The sequence below is a fragment of the Panthera tigris genome, chromosome E3 (genome assembly GCF_018350195.1).
Source record: "Panthera tigris isolate Pti1 chromosome E3, P.tigris_Pti1_mat1.1, whole genome shotgun sequence".
Taxonomy (NCBI): Eukaryota; Metazoa; Chordata; class Mammalia; order Carnivora; family Felidae; genus Panthera; species Panthera tigris.
Genome location: NC_056675.1, coordinates 32,747,989 through 32,770,942, shown reverse-complemented (window position 1 = coordinate 32,770,942; position 22,954 = coordinate 32,747,989). Strand labels below are relative to the sequence as shown.

The following is a 22,954-nucleotide window of genomic DNA, read 5'->3' as shown; positions in this document are numbered from 1 at the left end:
AAATATCAGGGCATATATATTTGCTTCAGAAACTTCTGATTAATAAAAAATGGTAAAAGTTACTTGATCTCCACAATGACGTATAGTACAGGTGACTTTCACTTGGTGCAAAGGTGGTACGTGAAAATGGAATCAACAGATGGAGGTATCCGGGAAAAGATCATTGTTTACTTTACCGTCTCTAATTAATCGAACATAGCCCTATGCAGAGCAACCTGGAGAATCACATGGAGGTAGAGTGCTGTAGTAGAAAGAGAATGGCCTTTTTAGTCATATTACATTTAAATTTCCTTGGAAGACACTGCATGACCTTAAGCTTTGCTGGATCTCTTTTGTCCTGGTCATGGGGTTCTCTGATCTGCAGCTACAGCTGTTGGTATACCTTGTCACAATTGACCACTTCATAGACTCTGACAACCCAGAAGTCTCCATCATAAAGTCCAGTTGCATTCAGTTTTACTTGCCCTGATTTCCAGGTTTACACAGAAATGTTGCATTGTCTGACCATTTGCTGCATAGCATCATCAAGTGCACGTTTTGCTTTCATTTTTGCCCCTTTTTATTTCATTGTACTACAGTTTCCTACGTCTGATCAACTCTGAGTTTAAGTGTAATGAGCTTTAATTTTAATAAAAAAGGTCCTCATTACAGGACCTATTATAACAATCATTTTACGGTTTTACTACCACTGGAATTGTTCACCCAAAAGTCATTATGTGGTAGATTAATGTCTGTCAACTATAATGGACCACAAAGCCCCAAGCCAAACTATCCTGCTGTTTCAGGAACAAAAACACTATTCTAAAAGAGACCATTACAGTTATATGGTTATGTATTATATGAATATATATTCACATAATAAATAAATGGAAACCTTATTGAAAGACTCATGCAGAACCAGCATGAAAGCCAATCAGCAGTTTTTCCCTTTCCTCCTAGTCTTTTCTTCCAGGAAGACCAAAGGAAACTCTAATATGTACATAACTCTATTATTTGCAGGAGGGGGGTAGCAAAATTATGGTAAGCATAGATCTAGCTTACGAAAAAGGTTGCGGATTCCAGCTGTGTCTTACTTCAGTGGTTAGTAGCTGAATTTAGAAAGAAGTTCTTTTTTTTTTTTTAATGGGTTTTTTTTGTTTTTGTTTTTGAGAGAGAGTGTAGGAGGGGCAGAGAGAGAGGCAGACACAGAATCCCAAGCAGGCTCCAGACCCTAAGCTGTCAGCACAGAGCCTGACACGGGGTTCGAACTCAAGAGGTGTGAGAACGTGACCTCAGCCGAAGTCGGACACTCAACTGACTGAGCCACCCAGGTGCCCCTAGAAATAAGTTCTGATAGGGACATATAAAGACAAAATTTAATCTTTGTATCATTTTGGTTTCACTGGCAGGGGAAGATTACAATTTTCATTCATTATTGTTATCTGTCTCACAAAATACTTGGTCTGAGTTGACACAGAAAATGGTCCTTCCAAGTGAGGTTTAAGGAATGCAGTCTGTTTTGTTTTGTTAGCCCCCCCGCCAAAAGTTTTCTTGCACATTCTTCGGAAATATCTTGGGTTTCAACTAATTACTATCTTTTTACCTATCTCTAAACAGCTAGCTTTCCATCCCTTGATATTTTAATTCCTGTTCAAACAGTTAACTCTCTAAACCATACCTATTTATTTTTCTTGTTTGATTCCCAGAATAGGTCCTACCATTCTGACATCGTTCTTCCCTGAGAGAGTCCCAGAGCTGTTGACTCTTCTCTCTCGAGACTCTGTAAGGATCTTGGCCTCACTGATTTCAATTAAATTATTGAAGTGGAGGGGTTTTTCTTCTAAAGTCCAAGTTATTCATCTACCCATAGATAAGTGGAGTTCCTCATCCTAGGAAGTTGGGGCAGATTGGAAATGCATAATTGCCAGTCTTTCTCCAAGCTCTAGGCTACTTTGACTGCCATCTGCAAATTGTACCTAGGATTTGCATCTGATACCATAATTTTGGACACATTACCATCAGCACAAGACATTTATGAGGTATTTGGTCAAAGTTATTACATCTTCCTTGTTCTTCAGGAACATCACCACTAAACGAGAACAAATGTCCCCTCTAACCAAGAGTAATCACCCGTAGGTGGGCAGTTAGTCCTTTTAAATAACCAAGTTTTAAGAGTAGGCCTCCATCTGAATCACCAGGAATACTTGCTTGGTTAAATTGTGGTTTTTACTGGGCTCACTAATAGTTGAAGACTGTTGTTTGAGGCTCCTTTTTTCTCACACTTACCTGAGAATTACTCGTGATGCCTGTTAATTATACAGCTTTCCAGGCCTTTTTCCAGGAAGTTCTGGTTGGTGAATTCAGGGTAGGGCTTAGGAATCTGTGATGTTAACAAATGTCCCATAATGGTTCTTCGTCACCAGGGAAGGTTCGCAAATACTGTGTGGCCTCCACTTGTTAGCAAAACGCTATTTCCATATTCAAAACATTTAGATAGTTTCTCCAAGATTCATCTCAGTATGAGCTTTACATATTGACCCCAGCCATTGAACTGGCAAGTATGCAGTAACCCATAAAAACCACACATGGGTAACAGGTAACACCCAACAGTAAAAAATAGTATGTTTTTCTGAGCACTTATTTATATAATATACTTATTTTGAGCACTTACTAGTTTAATCAAATACTTAAAAGTTTGAAAGTGAAAATGACAGTCGTGCCTAATATTGAGAAAACCACTGAAGAAATGTTAAGCATTACAGAAAAAATCAAGTAGATGATAATGTTGAAGAGTAAGAACAGTTGGAAATGTGAAGGAAAAACCTTAGGAATAATCAAAAAAAATTGCTGAATATGAGAAATCATCCAGGTGATACCAGTATAAAACAGTTAACATAGAAGCGTTGTGTTCCAATTTCAGACACCAAGAAACGAATTTATGGGGAAAAATACAAATATTACCAATAAATATCTTAAATGTATCATGACAGGTTTTGTTATTAAGAGAGACTACTTACTGTGTTAGGAAAGTGGCTTACAGGAGGTTACAGGTTCAAAAAGTTACAGTGGATGTTTCTGAATATATGGCTCGACAGAGCTTTTCATAGCCGTGGGCATTGAGATTAATTATACTCCCTGAAAATAGGCCAGTCTGTTTTCTAAAAAACATCCAGACAATGAAATGCATTAATGTTTCGTGTGATAGCTACTACAGACTGTTAGGATAGCATGTTTTATGCCAAACGGCATTAGTCACTACCTAATTGTTCCTGGCCTCTTTCAGTTTTAACAGTAGGAAAGTCACCCCCTAAAAAAACCTATGCAAGTAAAGTGGATTATGTTGCATATTTATTTCCTTTATGCCAATTCACTATTTTCTATTTTATGGAGCTCTTTCACATATTAACCTTTCGTATTATAAAAATCCTATGAGGATCATTTGTTCAGCATTGTATTATCTACCCCTATGTGGACAAAGAAAATGAAGCCGAGAGATATTGTGACTTCCCAAAGGTCATGTAGCTTGTTAATGACTGGGCCAAGGCTCAGACTTCCATAATTTGCTTCAGATTTACTACAGACCAACCAACCATGTTCATTGGGCTCTGGTTTTCAGATAGGTAGAGATCCTTTTTATGGAATACAGGTTTCAGTTATGCTTATTAAAAAATATAAATGGGGGCGCCTGGGTGGCTCAGTCGGTTAAGCGTCCGACTTCGGCTCAGGTCACGATCTCACAGTTCGCGGGTTCGAGCCCCGCGTCAGGCTCTGGGCTGACCGCTCGGAGCCTGGAGCCCGCTTGGGATTCTGTGTCTCCCTCTCTCTCGCACCTCCCCTGCTCACGCTCTCTTGCTCTGTCTCTCAAAAATGAATAAACGTTAAAAAAAAATTAAAAAATATATATATAAATGGGATATAGGCTTTTACCTTTCCTTTAATATATATTATGGAATTCAGCTGAAACTACAGGAAACTAAAATTAGCACTGGGAGACGACATTTAATTTTTTCTAACATCTCCATAGATGGTGTGTGTCTTGCTGAATTTGATATTCGAACTTCTTTAATTTTTATTTTTTTAACATTTTATTTATTTTTGAGATAGGGAGAGACAGAGCATGAACAGGGGAGGGTCAGAGAGAGGGAGACACAGAATCTGAAACATGCTCCAGGCTCTGAGCTGTCAGCACAGAGCCCGATGCGGGGCTTGAACTCACGGACTGTGAGATCATGACCTGAGCCAAAGTCGACCGCTTAACTGACTGAGCCACCCAGGCGCCCCGATATTCAAACTTCTATAAAACTTACTCATATAGTCATATACATAGAAACATAAAAATATGAAAAAAAAAGTATATTTTATTGGTTATAGTAAATCCAAAAAAGAGCAAAGATGTTTTGAAGGGGTAGAAAATAAAATTGTTTTTCAACTTGAAACATGGGGTGTTTGGGTTTTTTTTTTTTTTTAATTCTAGGTCAAACATTTGATTCGACAGGAAATCTATAGTGTAAATTACAAACTATTTGATAACAAACTGAAGGAACTGACCGAACGCATTGGGAGGACACAGTGCAGGAATAAACATGAAGCAGTAGCTGATGAACTCTTCGTAAGTTTCTAATTTCATCTGACTTAATTTGGAAGTGAATATAGTGATATTTTACCTGTTGGGAAACGGAAACAATAAGGCAGACCCAAGTCTGATCCTTGACCACAAGCATTATGTACTATACCAGAAGCGATAGAATCTATTAGCAATATTGGCCCTTGTGAGATACTTTTAGAAATATTATTCTGTGCTATTCTGTTGTCAGTAATTCTGTGTCGATTGACCTAATACATAGGCAGTTGTGTTTTTTTAAATTCAAAACATATTCTGTATTAGAGCTCCTACAGCCTGTTTCAAACGGTCTCGGGGGGTTTGTTTTGTTCTACTTTTCTAAGGTTACTTGCTGATTGGTGTTTGTACCGACATGAGTGTTACTGTGGCTCAGTTAGAAGTTTGGGGTTTTTATCTTCCATTCTTAAATGGTATATCAGCATCAAACATGATTTAAATCTTTGCTTATATAAGAATTTCTCATTTACTTGGGTGGCTACCTAAGTGTTAGAAGACCACTTTGGCAAATACATAGTTTTCCCTTCATCTCTATATATTATTTAGTACTCTGGTTTCATATTTGTTTTCCTCTTTTTCTTCTAGGCGAAAATATCCAAACTTCAAAGACGCATTAAAACAGTATTGCAAACTCAAAAGAATTGCTTGGAACCAAATGTATTAACCAATAACACAGCCTGTAAGGTTGGTATAAACATATAGGAGTTTTAATTACCTCACTGACCCACATTACAGGTAGTTGGATTTTAAGAAAGGAAATGTCGGCTTTAAAGACAATACATTTGTTTTTGGAATGTTCCTACGATGCTGTCTCTGGAGAAGATAGTCTGCAGAGTATCCTCCAAATGCCACTTCTATTTCTTTCATCAAGTGAGTGGAGAGGTAAAAAATAAAGTAAAATAAAGTGAGTAGAGAGGTGATTTGTGATTACCTAGACTGCTCCCATCCCCACCATTTTATCATAAAGAATTTAAAACACACACTACAGCAAAGTTGAAAAAATTTAACAGTGAACACTTGTATACACGGCATCTAAATTCTACCTTTACTATTTTTATGTGTTGATTTTTGTCTTTATCTGTCAATCCATTCATCTCCTAAGCCATCTTTATATTTGGTGCATTCCTAAATACTAACCTGTTTTGTAGCAGAATATATTTCCAAAATATTTCAGCAAGGGTATCATTGGACTTTGGCATCTGTTTATATTTTTTATATAAAATTTGAATCTAATCTTCAATGTACGTTCACTGAGTTTTTTTCTTGTAGTGTCTTTATTTTCTTTGGTATCGTATTTATGGTAGCTAGCCTCAGTACATGAATTGGGAAGCATTCCTACCCCTGTTTCCTGGAAGTTTGTGGTAAAGTTTTTGTTACTGCCTTAAATGTTTGATAGAATCCATCTCTGAAGACTCTCTGGGCGAGAGCCTTTTTTATAGGGAGACTTTTTCTCGAAATGCAACTCTTTAATAGGTACAGGGAAATTCACATTTTTCTCTTTGATCTCGTGTCGTTTTGTAAGTTACCTTCACAAGGAATGTGACCATTTTATCTAAGTTGTTGAATGTGTTGACAAATGATTGACAAAATTTTCTTGTCCCCTTTTTTTTTTTTAATATTTTTTTATGTTTATTTCTTTTTGAGAGAGAGAGAGATAGAGCATGAGCAGGGAAGGGGCAGAGAGAGAGGGAGACACAGAACCCGAAGCAGGCTCCAGGCCCTGAGCTGTCAGCACAGAGGCTGACATGGGGCTTGAACCCACAAAACAGTGAGATCATGCCCTGAGCCAAAATCAGGAGTCTGACGCTTAACCCATTGACCCACCCAGGGGCCCCAACTAACACAGATATTTTAAGTACTGCAAGTTCTCAGGGCACCTGGGTAGCTCAGTTGACTTAAGTGTCCAACTCCAGCTCAGGTCATGATCTCACCACGGCTTGTGAGTTCGAGCCCCACATCAAACTCTGCGCTGTCAGCAAGTTCTCTCTCTCTCTGTCCCTCTCTCTCCCCCACCCTCAAAATAAATAAACTTAAAAAAAAAAATACTGTAAGTTCTCAACCAAAGCATGTACTAAGTACTTCAGCTTCCAAGTTTTAAACAAAACTCACCAACTGGAAGAACAAGTTGGAAATTTGATTTATTTCTGGTTTTCACTTATTATTAGAAGTATAATGAAAGTAAAAATTTGCTTATTAAAGTTTAATGTTTCTGAGTTCCTATAACATAGTCTGATAGGAATAAAACGTTGTATAAGTACTTAGGTATTTATTTTTCTTTTCCACGCAAGCTAACAAGTTCATTTGTTACTATCATTTTTATCTCCTAGAAGTATTTTTAAAATTCATTTTGGCAGAGAAACTGCAATGATTGTCATTAGCCATCGAAATACATATAACTTAACGTATGTTTTGCCATATGTATTCGGGAATATCTTGAGAACATTTTCCAGGTGAAAGTTTAACTAGTAGTTGTGTGTGGAAGAATACAAGTGGTAACACTCCACTCCCTTTCAGTGCTTTCCCCTCACCCAATTAACAGGTTACAAATTCAGAGACGAATTTGGATAAGAGCCCAGAGTCAGTCAGTAGTCCAGATAAAAGAAAGACTTCGGTGAACTCTGAATCTGCTAACCCTTCACAAAATGCGAGTGAAAAGATTAATTTATCAAGGAAACATGATGCTGTTTCTGAAAGGTAGGCATTTCTATAAAAATGCATACTTAACTAAGTAGATGCTCGTAAACCTATGTTTCTCAAGCGTAAAACAGCTTAAATGTTCACATTCATTCTTGTCTGTTGTGAAGGAGTGGAATCGGTTATCCAGGGCTTTTATCGTTGTTTTACATGGTGGTTTTTACTAAATATGGGCACCTGAATGGCTCAGTCGGTAGAACATGTGACTTTTGATCGCTGGGTAGTGGGTTCAAGCTCCACATTGGAAGTAGGGTTTACTTAAAAAGAAAAACAGTACTAAATCAAGTTTAGAATTGACTAGGGGATTGGGTTTTCCCTTATGCTGTGTTCCAGCTTTGGTATGGGGACCAGAGTGGTCACTTGATCACTCCTGTGGTTTTTGTTCTACACACGGAAAAGTCAAGGTCCTGTGAAACAGTGGCTTACAAAAATTACAGAGAAGACTGAGGCTAGGAAAGTAAGAGTGGAGAAGAAGTGCCTGAAATTATTAGTTTCTTAGAGGTTGAAAGCAGTGTCATGGCAACTTCAAATTAGAGTGAACAGACTAACTTCCTTGTCTAAAAAAAGCATCCAAGGGGAGCCTGGGTGGCTCAGTCAGTTAAGCATCCGACTTCAGCTCAGGTCATGATCTCACAGTTCGTGAGTTTGAGCCCCGCATTGGGCTCTGTACTGACAGCTCAGAGCCTGGATCCTGCTTTGGATTCCGTATCTCTCTCTGTCTCTGTCTCTGTCTCTCTCTCTCTCTCTCTCTCTCTGCCCTGCTCATGCTCTGTCTCTCTCTCTCAAAAATGAATAAACTTAAAAAAAAAAAAAAGCATCCAAGACCTGGAACCCCTGATCTAGTCTAAAAGATTTGGGGCTGGTAGGGAAGAAATCATTAGGTTTAACAAAGAAACACGGTTACTGATTCCAGCCTAGATAGATGATGGGGGGAGGGGCACTTTAGTGAATTCTTTTCTTTGGTGATTTTGAACAGTTTTGGAGCTTTATAATACTATTTATTTATTCTTAACATAAACTCCTTAAAATGTCCTCAGGTTTTACTTTTATATGTTAAATTATACTCCAGCTTTTAAAAAGAGAAAAATATATAACCAAAAATAAATAAAGGATGGCCATTATTTGAAGAACAACACCCTTTCTCCAGATAACTGCGCATACCCAAGGAGGCAGCAAAAGAAGGAGAAGCATCCCAAATCTACACCATTTGCAGTAGATTCTTGGTACTTGGGAATTTACATGCAGTTTTGACTCCTCGGAAGAAACCCTAACGTTCCTAATATTCCTAATATTCATTTTAGTTTTGAGCCAGGAAGCTGCTATGAAGAAAGCATTTATTTAGTTTATGAAGGCAGGAGTCCCATTTCATCGAGTCTTTGTTGTTACCACTTCTTTTTTTCTTTTCAATTTTTTAAAAATTATTTTGAGAGAGAGAGTGTGAGCAGGGTAGGGGCAGAGAGAGAGAGAGCAAGAGAGAGGATCCTAAGCAGGCTCTGCACAGTCAGTGCACAGAGCCGCACACGGGGCTAGAACCCACGAAACTGCCAGATCATGACCTGAGCCGACATCGGCCGCTTAATCGACTGAGCCACCCGGGCGTCCCTGTTGTTACTACCTCTTAATGTGTGTGCTGAAACTCATCATGTGACTAAGAAGAAAAATAAAATGCTAGTGATAGAAGTTGAAAAGTGAAGACCCCATGAAAATAGCATTTTGTAGACCAATATGGCAAATTTGTCAGTGGCTTTATCTGATAAGAACAATCTACCTTATGCTCTGTCATGAAGAATCTGCCATTTATGGAACTTGTCCCAGGCAACCATGCTAACAAGTGTGTATAACTTGACCTGGATGGATGGATTCAGTGTTGAGTTTTAAAAACACCGAAGAAAGAAACAACACCGGTGTTAAACTCTTCCAAAGAATAAAAAAAGGAAATACTTGAGTTCATTTTATGAGACTAGATACTACAATCTAGCACAATTCTGATACAAAGTCAATTTTAACATTTTACAGAAATGGAAACCTACAGTCCACTTTTACCCACAAAACAGACACAGGTATCCTAAACAAGACACTAGTAAGCCGAGTCCAATAATCTATAAAAGTTGAGTTTGTCACAGCAATGCTGCCAGGTTGGTTCAACAATAAAAAAAATCAGCGAATGTAATTTGCCAGGACAAGAATCATTGTTAACTCATAATAGAGGTCGGATTTGACAAAATACCTGTTGATGATTAAAAACCAAATTCCTGGAAAACTTGGAATAGGGAGGTAACATCCTTAATCTGTTAAAGAATATCTACAAAAACCGTAAAACAGATCTGATGGTGAAATATTGGAAGTATTTCCTTTAAGATATAAAATAGAAGGATGCCTGCGGTCATCACTTTAACCTTCTACTGGATCTCTTGGCTAAAGGAAGAAAAAGAAGTCAAAATATAGAGGGTTTAAAAAGAAGGAAGAAATATTATTGCTATCCTTGGATGATTAGTGTAGGATTATAATGTAGGAAATGCAACATAACTTACAGATACATTATTAGGATTACTAAGAGGTTAGCAACATTGCCAATCTCAAATGTGTAAGAAATCAGTTATATTCCTGTATACCTGATACAAACAATTAGGGAATTATAAGATATTTTTTAAAGATACCACACCAATACAGTAGCACCAAATACAGCCATTAGCTAAGCTAGGAATACATTCAATAAGACATGTAATAACTGAAGAAAATGAACAAAACTTCCAGAGATTTTAAGAAAAACTCAGTGGAGAAATGTACTATGTTTATGGGTTGCCCAATGCAGTATTTATAGAATGTTCTCACTTTTGTTCAAATTAATTTATGGAGTGCAATTCCAATCAGTTCCCCAGTGTGTAATTTTGTGGAACTTGACAAGATGATTTGATTTCTAAAATGTGTGCATAAATGCAGTAGATTAAGAAACCCAAGATGTCCATCAACTAGAGAAACACAAAGGAAGGAGTTTGCCATCAGATGTCAGGACACTACTAAACTGGAGTAATGAGGATAATGTGATACGAGTGATAGACAAATGGAGAATCCTTAAACCTATGCATATATATATATATGTATGTGTGTGTATATGTACGTAGGTATATATATATATATATATATATATATATATATATGATCAGTGATGGAGAATGTATGGCACATCATCTGGGACATGAGGGACTTAGTAAATACTGCAGTTACTTTGCTACTCTTGTTGAGGGAAATATGAAAGAAATTGGATCCCTATATCAGACTATACATAAAAATCAATCTCATGTGGATTAGGAACTAAATAACGAAAGGAGAATTATAAAGCTTTTAGAAGGTAATATAGAATGTCTCCATGAACTTCAGATAAGGAAAGATTTCTTAAGACACAAATACCTTTGCAATAAGCAAAAAAATTGATCACATTAAATCTTTTTTTTTTTAATTTACCACATTCAAATTCGAAACTTCTTCTCTCAAGGCACTATAATTTTAGTGAGAAGACAAGCCATCAAGGTGAAGAAGACATATGCAGCACATAGAACCTATTGAGGACTAGTACCCAGAGTATATATATAAAAGAGTTTCAGTGAGTAAAAGCCAGATAATACAAAAGGAAAATGGGCAAAAGACTTGTATGTGTATTTCACAAAAGAGGAATTCCAAATGACCAATAAACATATGAAAAGGTGCTCATTTTCATTAGTAATCAGGGAAATGCAAATTAAAGCCACAATGAGCTGTCATTTCATATCAGGTAAGGAAAAGTAAAACGTTGAAAAATCCAACAACACCAGATGTATTGGAGAGGCTTTGAAATAAAGGGAACTGACTCTGTTTAAAATTTTGTTGTTAGAAGAGCAAATTGGTATAATGCTTTAGAAAAAATTTGGCATTATCTAGGAATATTGAAGATCTGACCATCATTTGACCTCACGTTCCTATCCTTTGAAACATGCCCTTTAAATGTGCAATAGGATATATGCAGAGGAACATTTATTAGCATTTTCCATACTAGTCAAAAACGAGAAGGAAAAAAAGCCCATCTACACTTGAAGTGAATAAATTACAGTAAATCCGCACAGTGGAATTCTGTACGTTAGTGGAAAGGGAGGAACTGCAGTCACATGCAACTGAGTTACTCCCATAAAAACATTGAATAGTTCGATTCTGTTCAAATGAATGTCAAAAATAGCCAGAAAAATAGAAGTACATTATGTAGGAATTCAAGGCTAGATGGTGAATCTAAAGAATAAAACAAAGAAATTAGCACTACAAATGCTATTTATGGAGATTTATAATACAGGATAGAGGCACGTGGGTTTCTGAAATGCTGATCATATAAAATATATTTACCTGAGCGGTGGTTACATGGGTGCTAGCTTTTTAATTATTAAATTAAACATGTGGTTTAAACCCAATTTGAAAATAGTTGCCTATTTATTAGAAAATCTAGATTTATGTTTAATGTAATCTTACTGAAATACGTGGGTTCAGAACTACAGTCTTTCTTCTGTTCTCTTTCATTCCATCTGTTTTATGCTCCTTCTCCCTTGTCTATGTCTGTGTGTTGGTCGCTGTTTTAGCCTTTTGAATCAATCTTGTTTTCCTCTTTCCCCATTACCTTGTTAATTACACATCTTCATTGTTCTTTTAGAAATTGCCCTAAAGATCAGATTTGGATCCTTGACTCTAGTAATCAGAATCTCATATGATTTGCTACCTCTGCCATTTTGTAGGCAGTGCTTGACCTTAGAACCCTGTAACTCCATTTACTGCTCTCACTCCATCTTTTGTGTTTTCACACATTTTCATTTTACATTACAGTCGACACTCGAATAATGCAGCATCGACCCCACGCACAAAACTTCACACATAACTTTTGACTCCCCAAAAATGTTAACTACTAATAGCCTACTGTTAACTGGAAGCCTTACTTAAAATAAACAATTAAACATTTTGTATGTACTATATATTATACTGTATTTTTACAGTACTGCCATCTAGAGAAAAAATATTAAAAATCATAAGAGAAAATACACTTGGGGTACTGTACTTTATTGATCGAAAAAATTTCCACCTGTAAGTGGACATGCACAGTTCAAACCCTTGTTGTTCAAAGTCCTCTGTATTTTAAATCTCACAAGACAGTATCACTGTGGTTTCTTTTTAATGTTTTTATTTATTTTTGAGACCGAGAGAGGCAGACCATGAACAGGGGAGGGGCAGAGAGAGAGGGAGACACAGAATCTCAAGCAGGCTCCAGGCTCTGAGCTGTCAGCACAGAGCCCGACATGGGGCTCGAACTCATGGACTGTGAGATCATGCCCTGAGCGGAAGTCGGATGCTTCACCGACTGAGCCACCCAGGCGCCTGGTATCACTGCTTTGTTACAGTCATTACTCAGAGTTACCCACATATTTACCACTCCTGTTGCTCTTCATTTCTTCCTGTATTTCTGTCTTTCGATCTGTGGTAATTTTCTGTCTGCCTGAAGAACTTTGTTCTTTGTTATTTCTTTTTTTAGTTTTGCTCAAGATAAATTTTGTCAGGTTTTTTTGGTTTGGAAACAATGCCATTCTGTCTTTTTTTTTTTTTTTTTAAGTTTATTTATTTGAGAGAGAGAGAGAGAGAGAGACAGAGCGCAAGTGGGGGAGGAGCAGAGAGGGAGAAAGAGAGAGAATCCCAAGCAGACTCCACATAGCGCAGAGCCCGATGTGGGGCTCGAACTCATAAATTATGAGATCAAGACCTGAGCAGAAGTCAGATGCTTAACTGAGCAGAAATCAGATGCTTATCTGACTGAGCCACCTGGGTGCCCTCATTTTGTCTATATTTTTAAAGACTATTTTAACATAGGTATTGACTTGTAGGTAGTTATTTGCTTTCAGAACTTTCAAGATGTCTTTACCTCTGACTTCTACCATCTCTGTTGAAAAGTTAGCTTCAGTCTGATTGTTGTTTCTTCAAAGATTGTGTCTGTATTTCTGCTTTTAAGATATCCTACTTACCTTTGGTTTTCATTAGTGCACTATGATGCTAGTTGTGGGGGCTTGGGTTTAGTGTTTGGTTTTTAATTTATCTCGATTGGGACTCACCGTTTTCATGAATCTGGTTTTATGTCTTCCACTATCTTTGGAAAAATCTTGGCCGTTGTCTCTTCAGATATTCCTTCGGCACCATGCCATCTCTTCTCCCCTCCGGTATTTCAATTACTTGCTTCTCTGTAGCCGCCATGTCTTCTGTTCTCCAGGCTTCAGTCTGGATATTTCCTATTGGCCTATTTTCCAGTTTATTAATCCTCTCTTCAGCTGGAGCCTGCTTGGATTCCCTCTCTCCCTCTCTCTGTGCTCCTCTCCCACTTGTGCTCTCTTTCAAAAATAAATAAACAAACAAACAAACATAAAAAAAAAAAAAACAGCCATCACTGGTGTCAGTCAGTAGAACAGTTTTATAAAAGTCACATGTCTTTGAATGGTCATGGGATTCCAATCTTCAGTGTGCAGATACACAGATTAGCTTCTCAGGATAAGTATTAACAGTTTATATACACACACAAACAGACACACTTTTCTACATGCATATATATACACACACATTTATATAAATAATTTTTAAAAATTAAGTTAATTGACATAATGCCCACTGAAAACTACAAAAGATAAATGTGTAGCTTGGCAAATGTATAGCTTAGAAAATAAAAACATTTTGTAACTATCTCTTGGGTCAAACCAGTGCCATCCATTCTGCCTCATGCCTCACTCGTAATCACCAATCCTACTCCTACCAGAGCGACCTAAGTAACACTATCTGAACTTTTAACCTAAGTTTTTGGTTGGTTTTCACCTTTATAGAAATGGAGTCAGACTCAGGGAACACTTTGGTGTCTTGCCACTTTTGTCCAACATTATATGTTGTGAGGCTCATCCATGCTCCACTGAGCAGCAATAATGTGTTCATTCTCTTTTCTGTATAATGTTCATCATATGAATATACCTCAGTTTACTTATTCGTGGGCACCTGGTTTGTTTGCAGATTGGGGAAATTATGAGTAGTGCTGTTATGAACATTCCTTTACATGTGTTTTGGTGAATGTACGTACACACATTTCTGTTGCCTGGAAATGGAATTGGTAGGTCCTAGAGTATATATGTACTTTCAGGTTTAATAGATATTACCAAACACTTTACCAGGGAAAGCAGACCAAAGCTGTATTTCCATCAGAAAGGATAATGAGGTGGTTGTTCTCCCATATCCTTGCCATCACTTGATATTCTCTTTTTTGCTTCACCACACTGGTATGTTGATAACACCACGTATTGGTTTTGAATTTGTATTTCCTTCTAATAATGTAGTGAAGTACAAGTTATGGTTGTGAGCCATTCTAATACCTTTTACGAAGTTTTTCTAAGACTTTTGCATGTTTTCCCTTTGAGTTGCCTGTCTTACGTTTTTTGTCAGATATGTTTACAATGAATACCTTTTTCTAGTCCCAAGTCCTTCCACTTTCTTTCTTTTTTTTTTTTTTAACGTTTTTATTTATTTTTGAGACAGAGAGAGACAGAGCATGAATGGGGGAGGGGCAGAGAGAGAGGGAGACACAGAATCGGAAGCAGGCTCGAGGCTCTGAGCTGTCAGCCCAGAGCCCGACGCGGGGCTCGAACTCTCAGACTGTGAGATCCTGACCTGAGCCGAAGTCGGACGCTTAACCGACTGAGCCACCCAGGCGCCCCTTCCACTTTCTTAATAGTGTCTTTATATGAATTGACTTGTTAGTTTCAGTGTAGTCTTTTTTTTCCATAGTTTCTGCTTTTCTGATGAATGTTCCATCTGGCTTTAACTATATCTCTGTCTTTCCTCACTATTCTTAAAAGTATTAATTATAGTTTTTTTAATGTCCTTGTGTTAAAACTGCAGCATCCACATCATCTGTGTAACTGTTGCTATTGCTGTTCTGTCAGTTTCTGGTCATTTGATTCTGTTTTTTGGCACACTTGATAATTTCTGAAAAATTGGTGAGGCTCTGGAATGATATACTGTACACAAGGTTCATTCTGTCCTCTGGCAGAGTAGGGCCTGGTCACCTAAGCTCCTCAGAGAATGGTATAAATTTAGGCTTCTTGTGAATGTGGCAAGGTTCCTTCTACCTTTCATTCACTCTGGCTCTTAAGACATAACACTATGTTTTGTTTTGTTTTGTTTTGTATGGAACAAACATATGTGAAACTTAAAAAAAAAACAAAACAAAACAAAAAACCTAGCCCTCCATGGATTCCTGGCTGAAAGCTTGGAGCATTCACTAGGTCCCTCCACTTTAGTGGGTCTCAAATTGCAATCTTTACCGCCCCAGCCCAGTGAAAAAGCCAAAAATTCCACTCTGCTTTTTAAAGTCTTCTGCTTGGTTTCTTAGACTCCTAAAATAGCACTGTACTGTATTTGGGTTGCCTAGGTGGCTCAGTTGGAGGGGCATGTGACTTACAGTTTTCAAGCCCCAACATGGGGATAGAGATTACCTAAATAAATAAACTTAAAAAAAATACTAGAAATACTTTACAAATGTTAAATGAAGAATTTTGAGATTGATAAAGAGATTTTGACTCTGGTGTAATGAACATCTGAAAAGAATTGCTTATGGTTAAGCAACAAAATAAGTATAGTTATCAATCTTTCAACCATATGATCACTATTACTAGTAGAAAGAAATACATACAAAACAGTTTTGTTAGAGACCAAAAGTGGATAGAAGATTAAAATGTTCTTAATCAAATTTCGATCTAAACATTTGTTTTTATTTACTGAACTTAGAAATGATGGCTATTAGACTCTCTTATTGATAAATTTGGGGAAAAATTATTGAATTAAATCTGCTTTAAAATGTGCATTTAAACCAGTTGATTTCACAAAACTAAAGGGAGCATGTAGGAAATGTTCACTTCTGTCCATGAAGTATTAATTACTACAGGAATTGTTCTTTGATTGTCAACAAATAGAAAACCAAACTAAAAAAGAAAAAGAATTGTGTTCAGAAATGTTCAACAGGGAGCATAAGACTGTGTTCCCTGGGGAAAGGGAAGCACCTGAAATGTACCCTACATTGTTCAAGCTTACTGCCCAGAGGCATTTCGCAGGTTGAAAGACAGGGGCAGGAAGAGCCCAAACAGCCTACAGGTCTTGCTACATTTATTTATTTATTTTTACATGTTTATTGTCTATTTTGAGAGAGAGAGAGTGAGCAGGGGAGGGACAGAGGGGGAGAGAGAAAGCATCCCAAGCAGGTTCCACGCTGTCAGCACAGAGCCCAACATGGGGCTCAGGTCACAGATTGTGAGATTGTGACCTGAGCTGAAACCAAGAACCCAATGTTTAACCTACTGAGCCACCCAGGTACACCTGAGATCTTGCTACATTTAGATCAGAGACTTGGAAGTCTGAGTTGGCTAGAATTGTGAGGCAGAACAGTGATAAAAAGAAACTGTGTAAAGATAGAGGTCTGATGACTTGCAAAGGCACCCTCTTGAGTTATTGTTTGAATACAGATCTTTACGTGCAAAGGATGAAACTTCAAGAGGCTGGGAAAAGAACCACTGAAAAGAAGAAGACCAAACATTTCTTGGGTATTGTACAGGGTAGGAACATTTTGCTTTCCCTCTGGCTACAATGAAGAAACTTAAAGTATGAACACCAGGTAGAGTCTTGAGGTGGGCATGCTATAGTGGGGCTGGCTTCATCCTCAAAACTGCAGTGGACCTACTCCCAAAAAACTGAAAGGACACCAAGGATGAAACTAATCCTGAGTATTTAACTGCATGCCGGAATCAAGTCCAGCATTCTTTGAAAGAATGAAATGTCATCCATCACTCAACAGTGTAAATTTTACAATGTCTGGCACCTTTAACGGGGATGCAAAGTAGCCAAAAATATAATTCATAGCAAGGAGAAAACTGAAATGATAGAAACAGACCTGGAAACAGTATGTTTGATGGACAACCACAATATGAAACAGCTATTAACCTGTATAGCGTTCATGTCCTACGATAGAAAGGAAGATGGAGGATGTAAAAAACAACAACAAAAACACCCAAGTTGAACTTCTAGAGGTGAAAAACACAGTAAATGCAGAGTACACTGATTAGGATTAAGAACAGAAGAGATAATTACTCATTTAAAAAACAGTGGAATAGTACTAGAAACTGTTCAAACAAAAGCATGGGGAGGTAAAAGACTAACAAAGAGAAAAATGAACAGAGCATCAGAGACCTTTGGAACATATACACTTTATTGTGTGAGAGAGAAAGAGAGTGTATGCAGGCGGGGAGAGGGGCAGAGAGAGGGAGACAGAGAATCCCACGCAGGCTCCGCACCGTCAGCACAGAGCCCTATACAGGGCTCGATCCCAGGAACCTGAAAGATCATGACCTGAGCTGAAATCAAGAGTTGGACACTCAACCAAATGAGCCATCCAGGCGCCCCAGTGACAAGATCTTAAAAGCAGCCAGAAAGAAAAGACTCCTTACATAGAAAGGAACAAAAAAAGTAAGATAAGGAGACTTCTTGCTGTGCACTATGCAAACTAGAAGGCATTTCTAAAGCATTGGAATGAAGACATCTCTAAAGCATTGAAAGAAAAATGACCCATTAAAATTTTTACACTCCTGTGAAAATGCCTTTCAGACATGTAGGGGGAAACAGACATTTTCCCACTAAAAAAAGGTGAATATAGGGGGATGGAGAATGTATCAGCAGCAGACCTGCACTGCAAGAAATGTTAAAGGAAGTTCTGTAGGCAGAAGGAAAACAAAACCAAATGGAAATGTGGATCTATGCAAAGGTAAAGAGATGCAGAGTGCTAGATATTGTAAATATGTGGGTAATGTATTTTTCTGTGTTTCCATATAGGGTATATATGCGTGTATATAGTATACTGTTCCTCTATATTACATGGTGTGTGTGTGTGTATGTATATGTGTGTATATATGTTATATAAGCCCTGTTTAATACAGTGTTTCTGAATACAGGCCACAGATAGTTGAAATTTCAAATTTAAAATCCATCCTATTTACAATAATGTCAAAGAATATGATATACATAGGGCTAAGATTACTAAAATACCTGTAAGACCTAATTTCAAAACTACAAAGGAGATATCAGGTTTGTGATCCAGCATGCAGGGAGTCGTCACTCCATTCTAACGACAGGTAAAAAAGCTGAACAAATTGAAAAATCAACAGCTCTTCTTAGAACCACTAGAGAAGAAGTAAGGTCACAGAGCAACGTTCTCCCCCCACCCCCCCAATGGAGAGGACAACAGGCAGAAATAGTCATCACGACATCCAGGAACGAGAGCAGAAGACTCCGTGGGAACCAGTCCCAGGGTAGGAAAACCTAAACTGTAATTGCTGGAGGCTCAGTGTAGACAAATCAAGAGTTAGCAACTCCAGGTGGGGCTTTGCCAGGGCCTTACGGTGAATACTGGAGAAAAATCCCCTCGTGCTTATAGAGGCAGGTAGTGAAAGGAAGCTTCTAAAGTACACCAGAGCACTGTGTTCTTAACAAGGCCTGTCCTAGAGAGAAACTGTTACCAGAACTTAACCTACCTGGGGGAAAGGAATGTCCAGTTCCTGCTCCCTCTGGCCTTCCATCTGGAGGAAGTAAATACGCAACTCCACCTGCTCCAGCCATCCTGTCCCGCCTGAACGGTGTCGGGGACTGAGAAGCACTGGTGAAGTCCACACTCCAAGGGCACAGGCTTACTTAAAAGCTGAGAGCTAATCACAGGACCAGTAGAAGCTTCCCCTCCCTACCCCGTCTTATTAATGCATTACCAACGACCTTTTTATCATAGTTCCTTTCACCCAGTATATCATGTCCCCCTTTCAACAACAACAGAATATCACAAGACATACTAAAAGGCAAGAAACACGATTTGAAGAGACTTAAACAAGCATCAGAAGCAGAGTCAGAAATGTTCAAATTATCAGACTAGGAATTTTGAAAAATTACCACTTTGCTAAGGGCTTTAATGAAAAAAAGGGTAGAAAAAAATGCAAGAACAGGTAGATAATGTAAGCAGAGAACTGGAAATTTTATGAAGAAGAAGTGCTTGAGATCCAAACAGCAACAAGAATGCCTTTGATTGGCTTATTAGAATAGACATTGCTGAGGAAAGCTTCACTGAGCTTGAGAATGACAATAGAAGCTTGAAAACAGAAAAGCAAAGAGAAAAAGACAACAGAAATCTCCAAGAAGTTGGGACAACTACAAACGAAGGCACATAAGCAAAATGGGAACACCAGAAGGATAGAAAAGGGGAGGAGGCTGATAGAAGGAGTAAAAGTAGTATTTCAAGCAATCACGACGAAGAATTTCTACCAAATTAATGTTAGATACCAAGTCACAGAAGCAGCAATCTCAGAAAACACCAAGCAGGATAAATATTAAAACAAAACAAAATAAAACAAAAAAACCTACATTTGGGCATACGATTTTTAAAATTCCGAAAATCAAAGATAAAATCTTGAAAAAAGCCAGAGGAAAAAAACACCTTACCCATAGTTGAGCAAAGATAAGAATTACCTCCAACTTCTCCTTAGAAATGATGTAAGCGCGAAGAGGGTGGAGTGAAATGTTGAGAGAACAAAAAACCACCAACTTAAAATTCTGTACTCTGTGACATTCTCCTTCAGAATCAAAGGAGAAATACAAACTTTCTCAGACAAACAAAAGTTTAGTGTGCTTGTTGCCTGTAGACCTGCCTTGCAAGAAATGTTAAAAATTCTTTACAGAGAAGGAAAATAAATCAGATAAGCAGATCTACAGAAAGAAAAGAAGATTGTCAGAGACATAATAAGCAAAGGTAGAGTGCAAGCTTTTATTCATCTTATTAAGTGATTTGACAAGAGTTTGTTGGAAGCAATGGCAACAGTGTATTTATGTATGTGTGTGTTTGTTTAAATGAAATGAACGATAGCAATGATACATGGAAAAGGCAGGAGAGATTAGGAATATTTTGGGGGCGCCTGGGTGGCGCAGTCGGTTAAGCGTCCGACTTCAGCCAGGTCACGATCTCACGGTCCGTGAGTTCGAGCCCCACGTCAGGCTCTGGGCTGATGGCTCAGAGCCTGGAGCCTGTTTCAGATTCTGTGTCTCCCTCTCTCTCTGACCCTCCCCCATTCATGCTGTCTCTCCCTGTCTCAAAAATAAATAAACGTTAAAAAAAAATTTAAAAAAATAAATAAATAAATAAAAAATAAAAGGAATATTTTGTTATTGGGAGGTACTTGCCCTACTTGTGAAGCAGCATAGTGTTATTTGCCAGTAGTCTTGGATTCGTTGTAAACGTATAGACTCTAAGGGAACCATCTAAAAAAGAAGTATAACTGATAGGCTAAGAAAGGAGAGAAAATAGAATCATATAAAATGTAATTTTATTCGTCACTGCCAAAACTTGGAAGCAACCAAGATGTCCTTCATTATATAAATAAACCGATACATTCAAGACAATGGAATATTACACGATACTCAAGAAGAAATGAGCTCTCCAACTATGAAAAGATCCAGAAAAAACTTAAATGCATATTGCTAAATGAAAAAAGTCAATTTGAGAAGGCTGTATATACTGTGATGCTAACTACATGACATTCTAGAAGAGACAAAACTATGGAGACACTAAAAGGATCAAATGCCACCAGTGAGTTAGGAGAAAAGAATAGGTGAAGCACAGGGACTTTTAGGGCAGTGACACTATTGTCTATGGTTCTATAATGGTGGATATATATCATTTTACATTTGTCAAAACTCATGGAATTTTCACCACGAAGAGTGAACCCGATTGTAGAGTGTGGACTTTGACAATGATAATGATGTGTCAGTATAGGTTCATCATCTGTAACAAGCATACCACCGTGATATAGGATTTTGATGGGGAAGTTGTGGGCGAGAGGTTGGTTAGGGACAATAAGTACATGGGAACTCTCTGGACCTTCCACTTAATTTTGCTATAAACCTAAAGCTGCTCTTAAAAAACTCATCTGTTAGTTTTTAAAAGTACAAGAAATTGCTGAAATTAAAGGAGACCTAAATATAGGGTGAGCTACGTCATGTTTACAAATCAGAAAATTCATTATTAATGTCACTTCACCCAAACTGTTCTATACGTTTAGTGGAGTCTCAATCAAAATCCTGGTGGCCTTTTTTTTTTTTTTATAGATAGTAACAAGCTGATTGAAAACTTACATAAAATGCAAAAGATCTACAAGATGAAAGCAGTGTTAGAAGAACAAAGTTGAAAGGCATGCACTACCTAAGCTTAAGACTTTTATAAAGTGGGAGCACTTAGGTGGCACAGTCGGTTAAGTGTCCGACTTCGACTCGGGTCATGATCTCAAGGTCTGTGAGTTTGAGCCTCGCGTCGGGCACTGTGCTCAAAGCTCAGAGCCTGGAGCCTGCTTCAGATTCTGTGTCTCCCTCTCTCTCTGCCCCTCCCCCACTCACGCTCTGTCTCTCTCCCTCTCTCAAAAATAAACATTAAAAAAAAAAGACTTTTATAAAGTTATAGTCATTAAGACAGCACTTACGTGGTGGTGTTTAGGATAGACCTACAAATCGGTGGACAGGTTAGAGAATATGCATATGATCCAGTGGTTTTCAACAAAAATTCCCAAGGTAATTTGTTGGAAAAAAGATAGTCTTTTCAACAACTGTTGCAGGAATAACCAGAGGGGAAAAGTGAACCTCCACTCTTAGCTTACACCATATACAAAAATAATTTGAAATGGATCGTAGACCTAAATACAAAAGCTCAAATTTAAAACATCTATAAGTAAGTGGTGTAGGGGCGCCTGGGTGGCTCAGTCAGTTAAGCATCTGACTTTGGCTCTGGTGAGGATCTCACGGTTTGTGAGTTTGAGCCCCACATCGGGCTCTATGCTGACAGCTTGGAGCCTGGAGCCTGCTTTGGATTCTGTGTCTCCCTCTCTCTCTGCCCCTCCCCTGCTCACACTCTGTCTCTCTCAAATAAACATTAATTTTTTTTTTTTTTAATTTAGAAAGTGGTGTAACTCTGTGCATAGAAAATTCATCTAACAATTTTATGGGCTCAATGAAATTTTTGTCAAGATTTCATTAAAGATTCTGATTTTAAATATCAAACTCACGAAAGTAGTAGGGGCACCTGGGTGGCTCAGTCGGTTGAATGTCTGACTCTTGATCTGAGCTCAGGTCTTGATCTCAGGGTTGTGAGTTTAAGGCCTGTGGGAACCCATGCCCAGGGTGGAGCCTACTTTAAAAAAAAAGGAAAGACGGAATTATGTTTAGGCCTCTCTTATTTCAGGGCACCTGGATGGCTCAGTGGGTTAAGCATCCAACTCTTGATTTCAGCTCGTGGTTCATGAGATTGAGCTCTTTGCTGACAGCCCAGAGCCTGCTTGGGATTCTCTCTCCCTCGCTCTCTCCTCCTCCCCCATTCATATTCTCTCTCTCTCTCTCTCTCTCTCTCTCTCTCTCTCTCTCTTCCTTCCTCTCTCTCAAATAAATAAACTTTAAAAAATAATATAAACTCATGAAAGGAGTCCGGGTCAAATGGGAGCTGAAGACAGTCTTCTGACTCAGGATATTCTGTAACCGCAATCAGCATCATTTACCAACTTTGTTTAG

General features: G+C 38.1%; 1 protein-coding gene across 7 annotated transcripts in view; it reads left to right on the top strand.

Annotated features, from left to right (window-relative positions):
- ATF7IP2 (activating transcription factor 7 interacting protein 2) overlaps window positions 1–22,954 on the top strand; it is a 60,378-nt gene that overhangs the window by 15,763 nt on the left and 21,661 nt on the right. For 6 of the 7 annotated variants that reach the window (XM_042971793.1, XM_042971792.1, XM_042971795.1 and 3 more), the window contains 3 exons: window positions 4,454–4,588; window positions 5,183–5,281; window positions 7,137–7,291. In XM_042971793.1, coding sequence (XP_042827727.1) covers window positions 4,454–4,588; window positions 5,183–5,281; window positions 7,137–7,291 — 389 coding nt within the window. The remainder of the gene's footprint in view (window positions 1–4,453; window positions 4,589–5,182; window positions 5,282–7,136; window positions 7,292–22,954) is intronic. The other variant, XM_042971796.1, reaches the window with a different exon arrangement.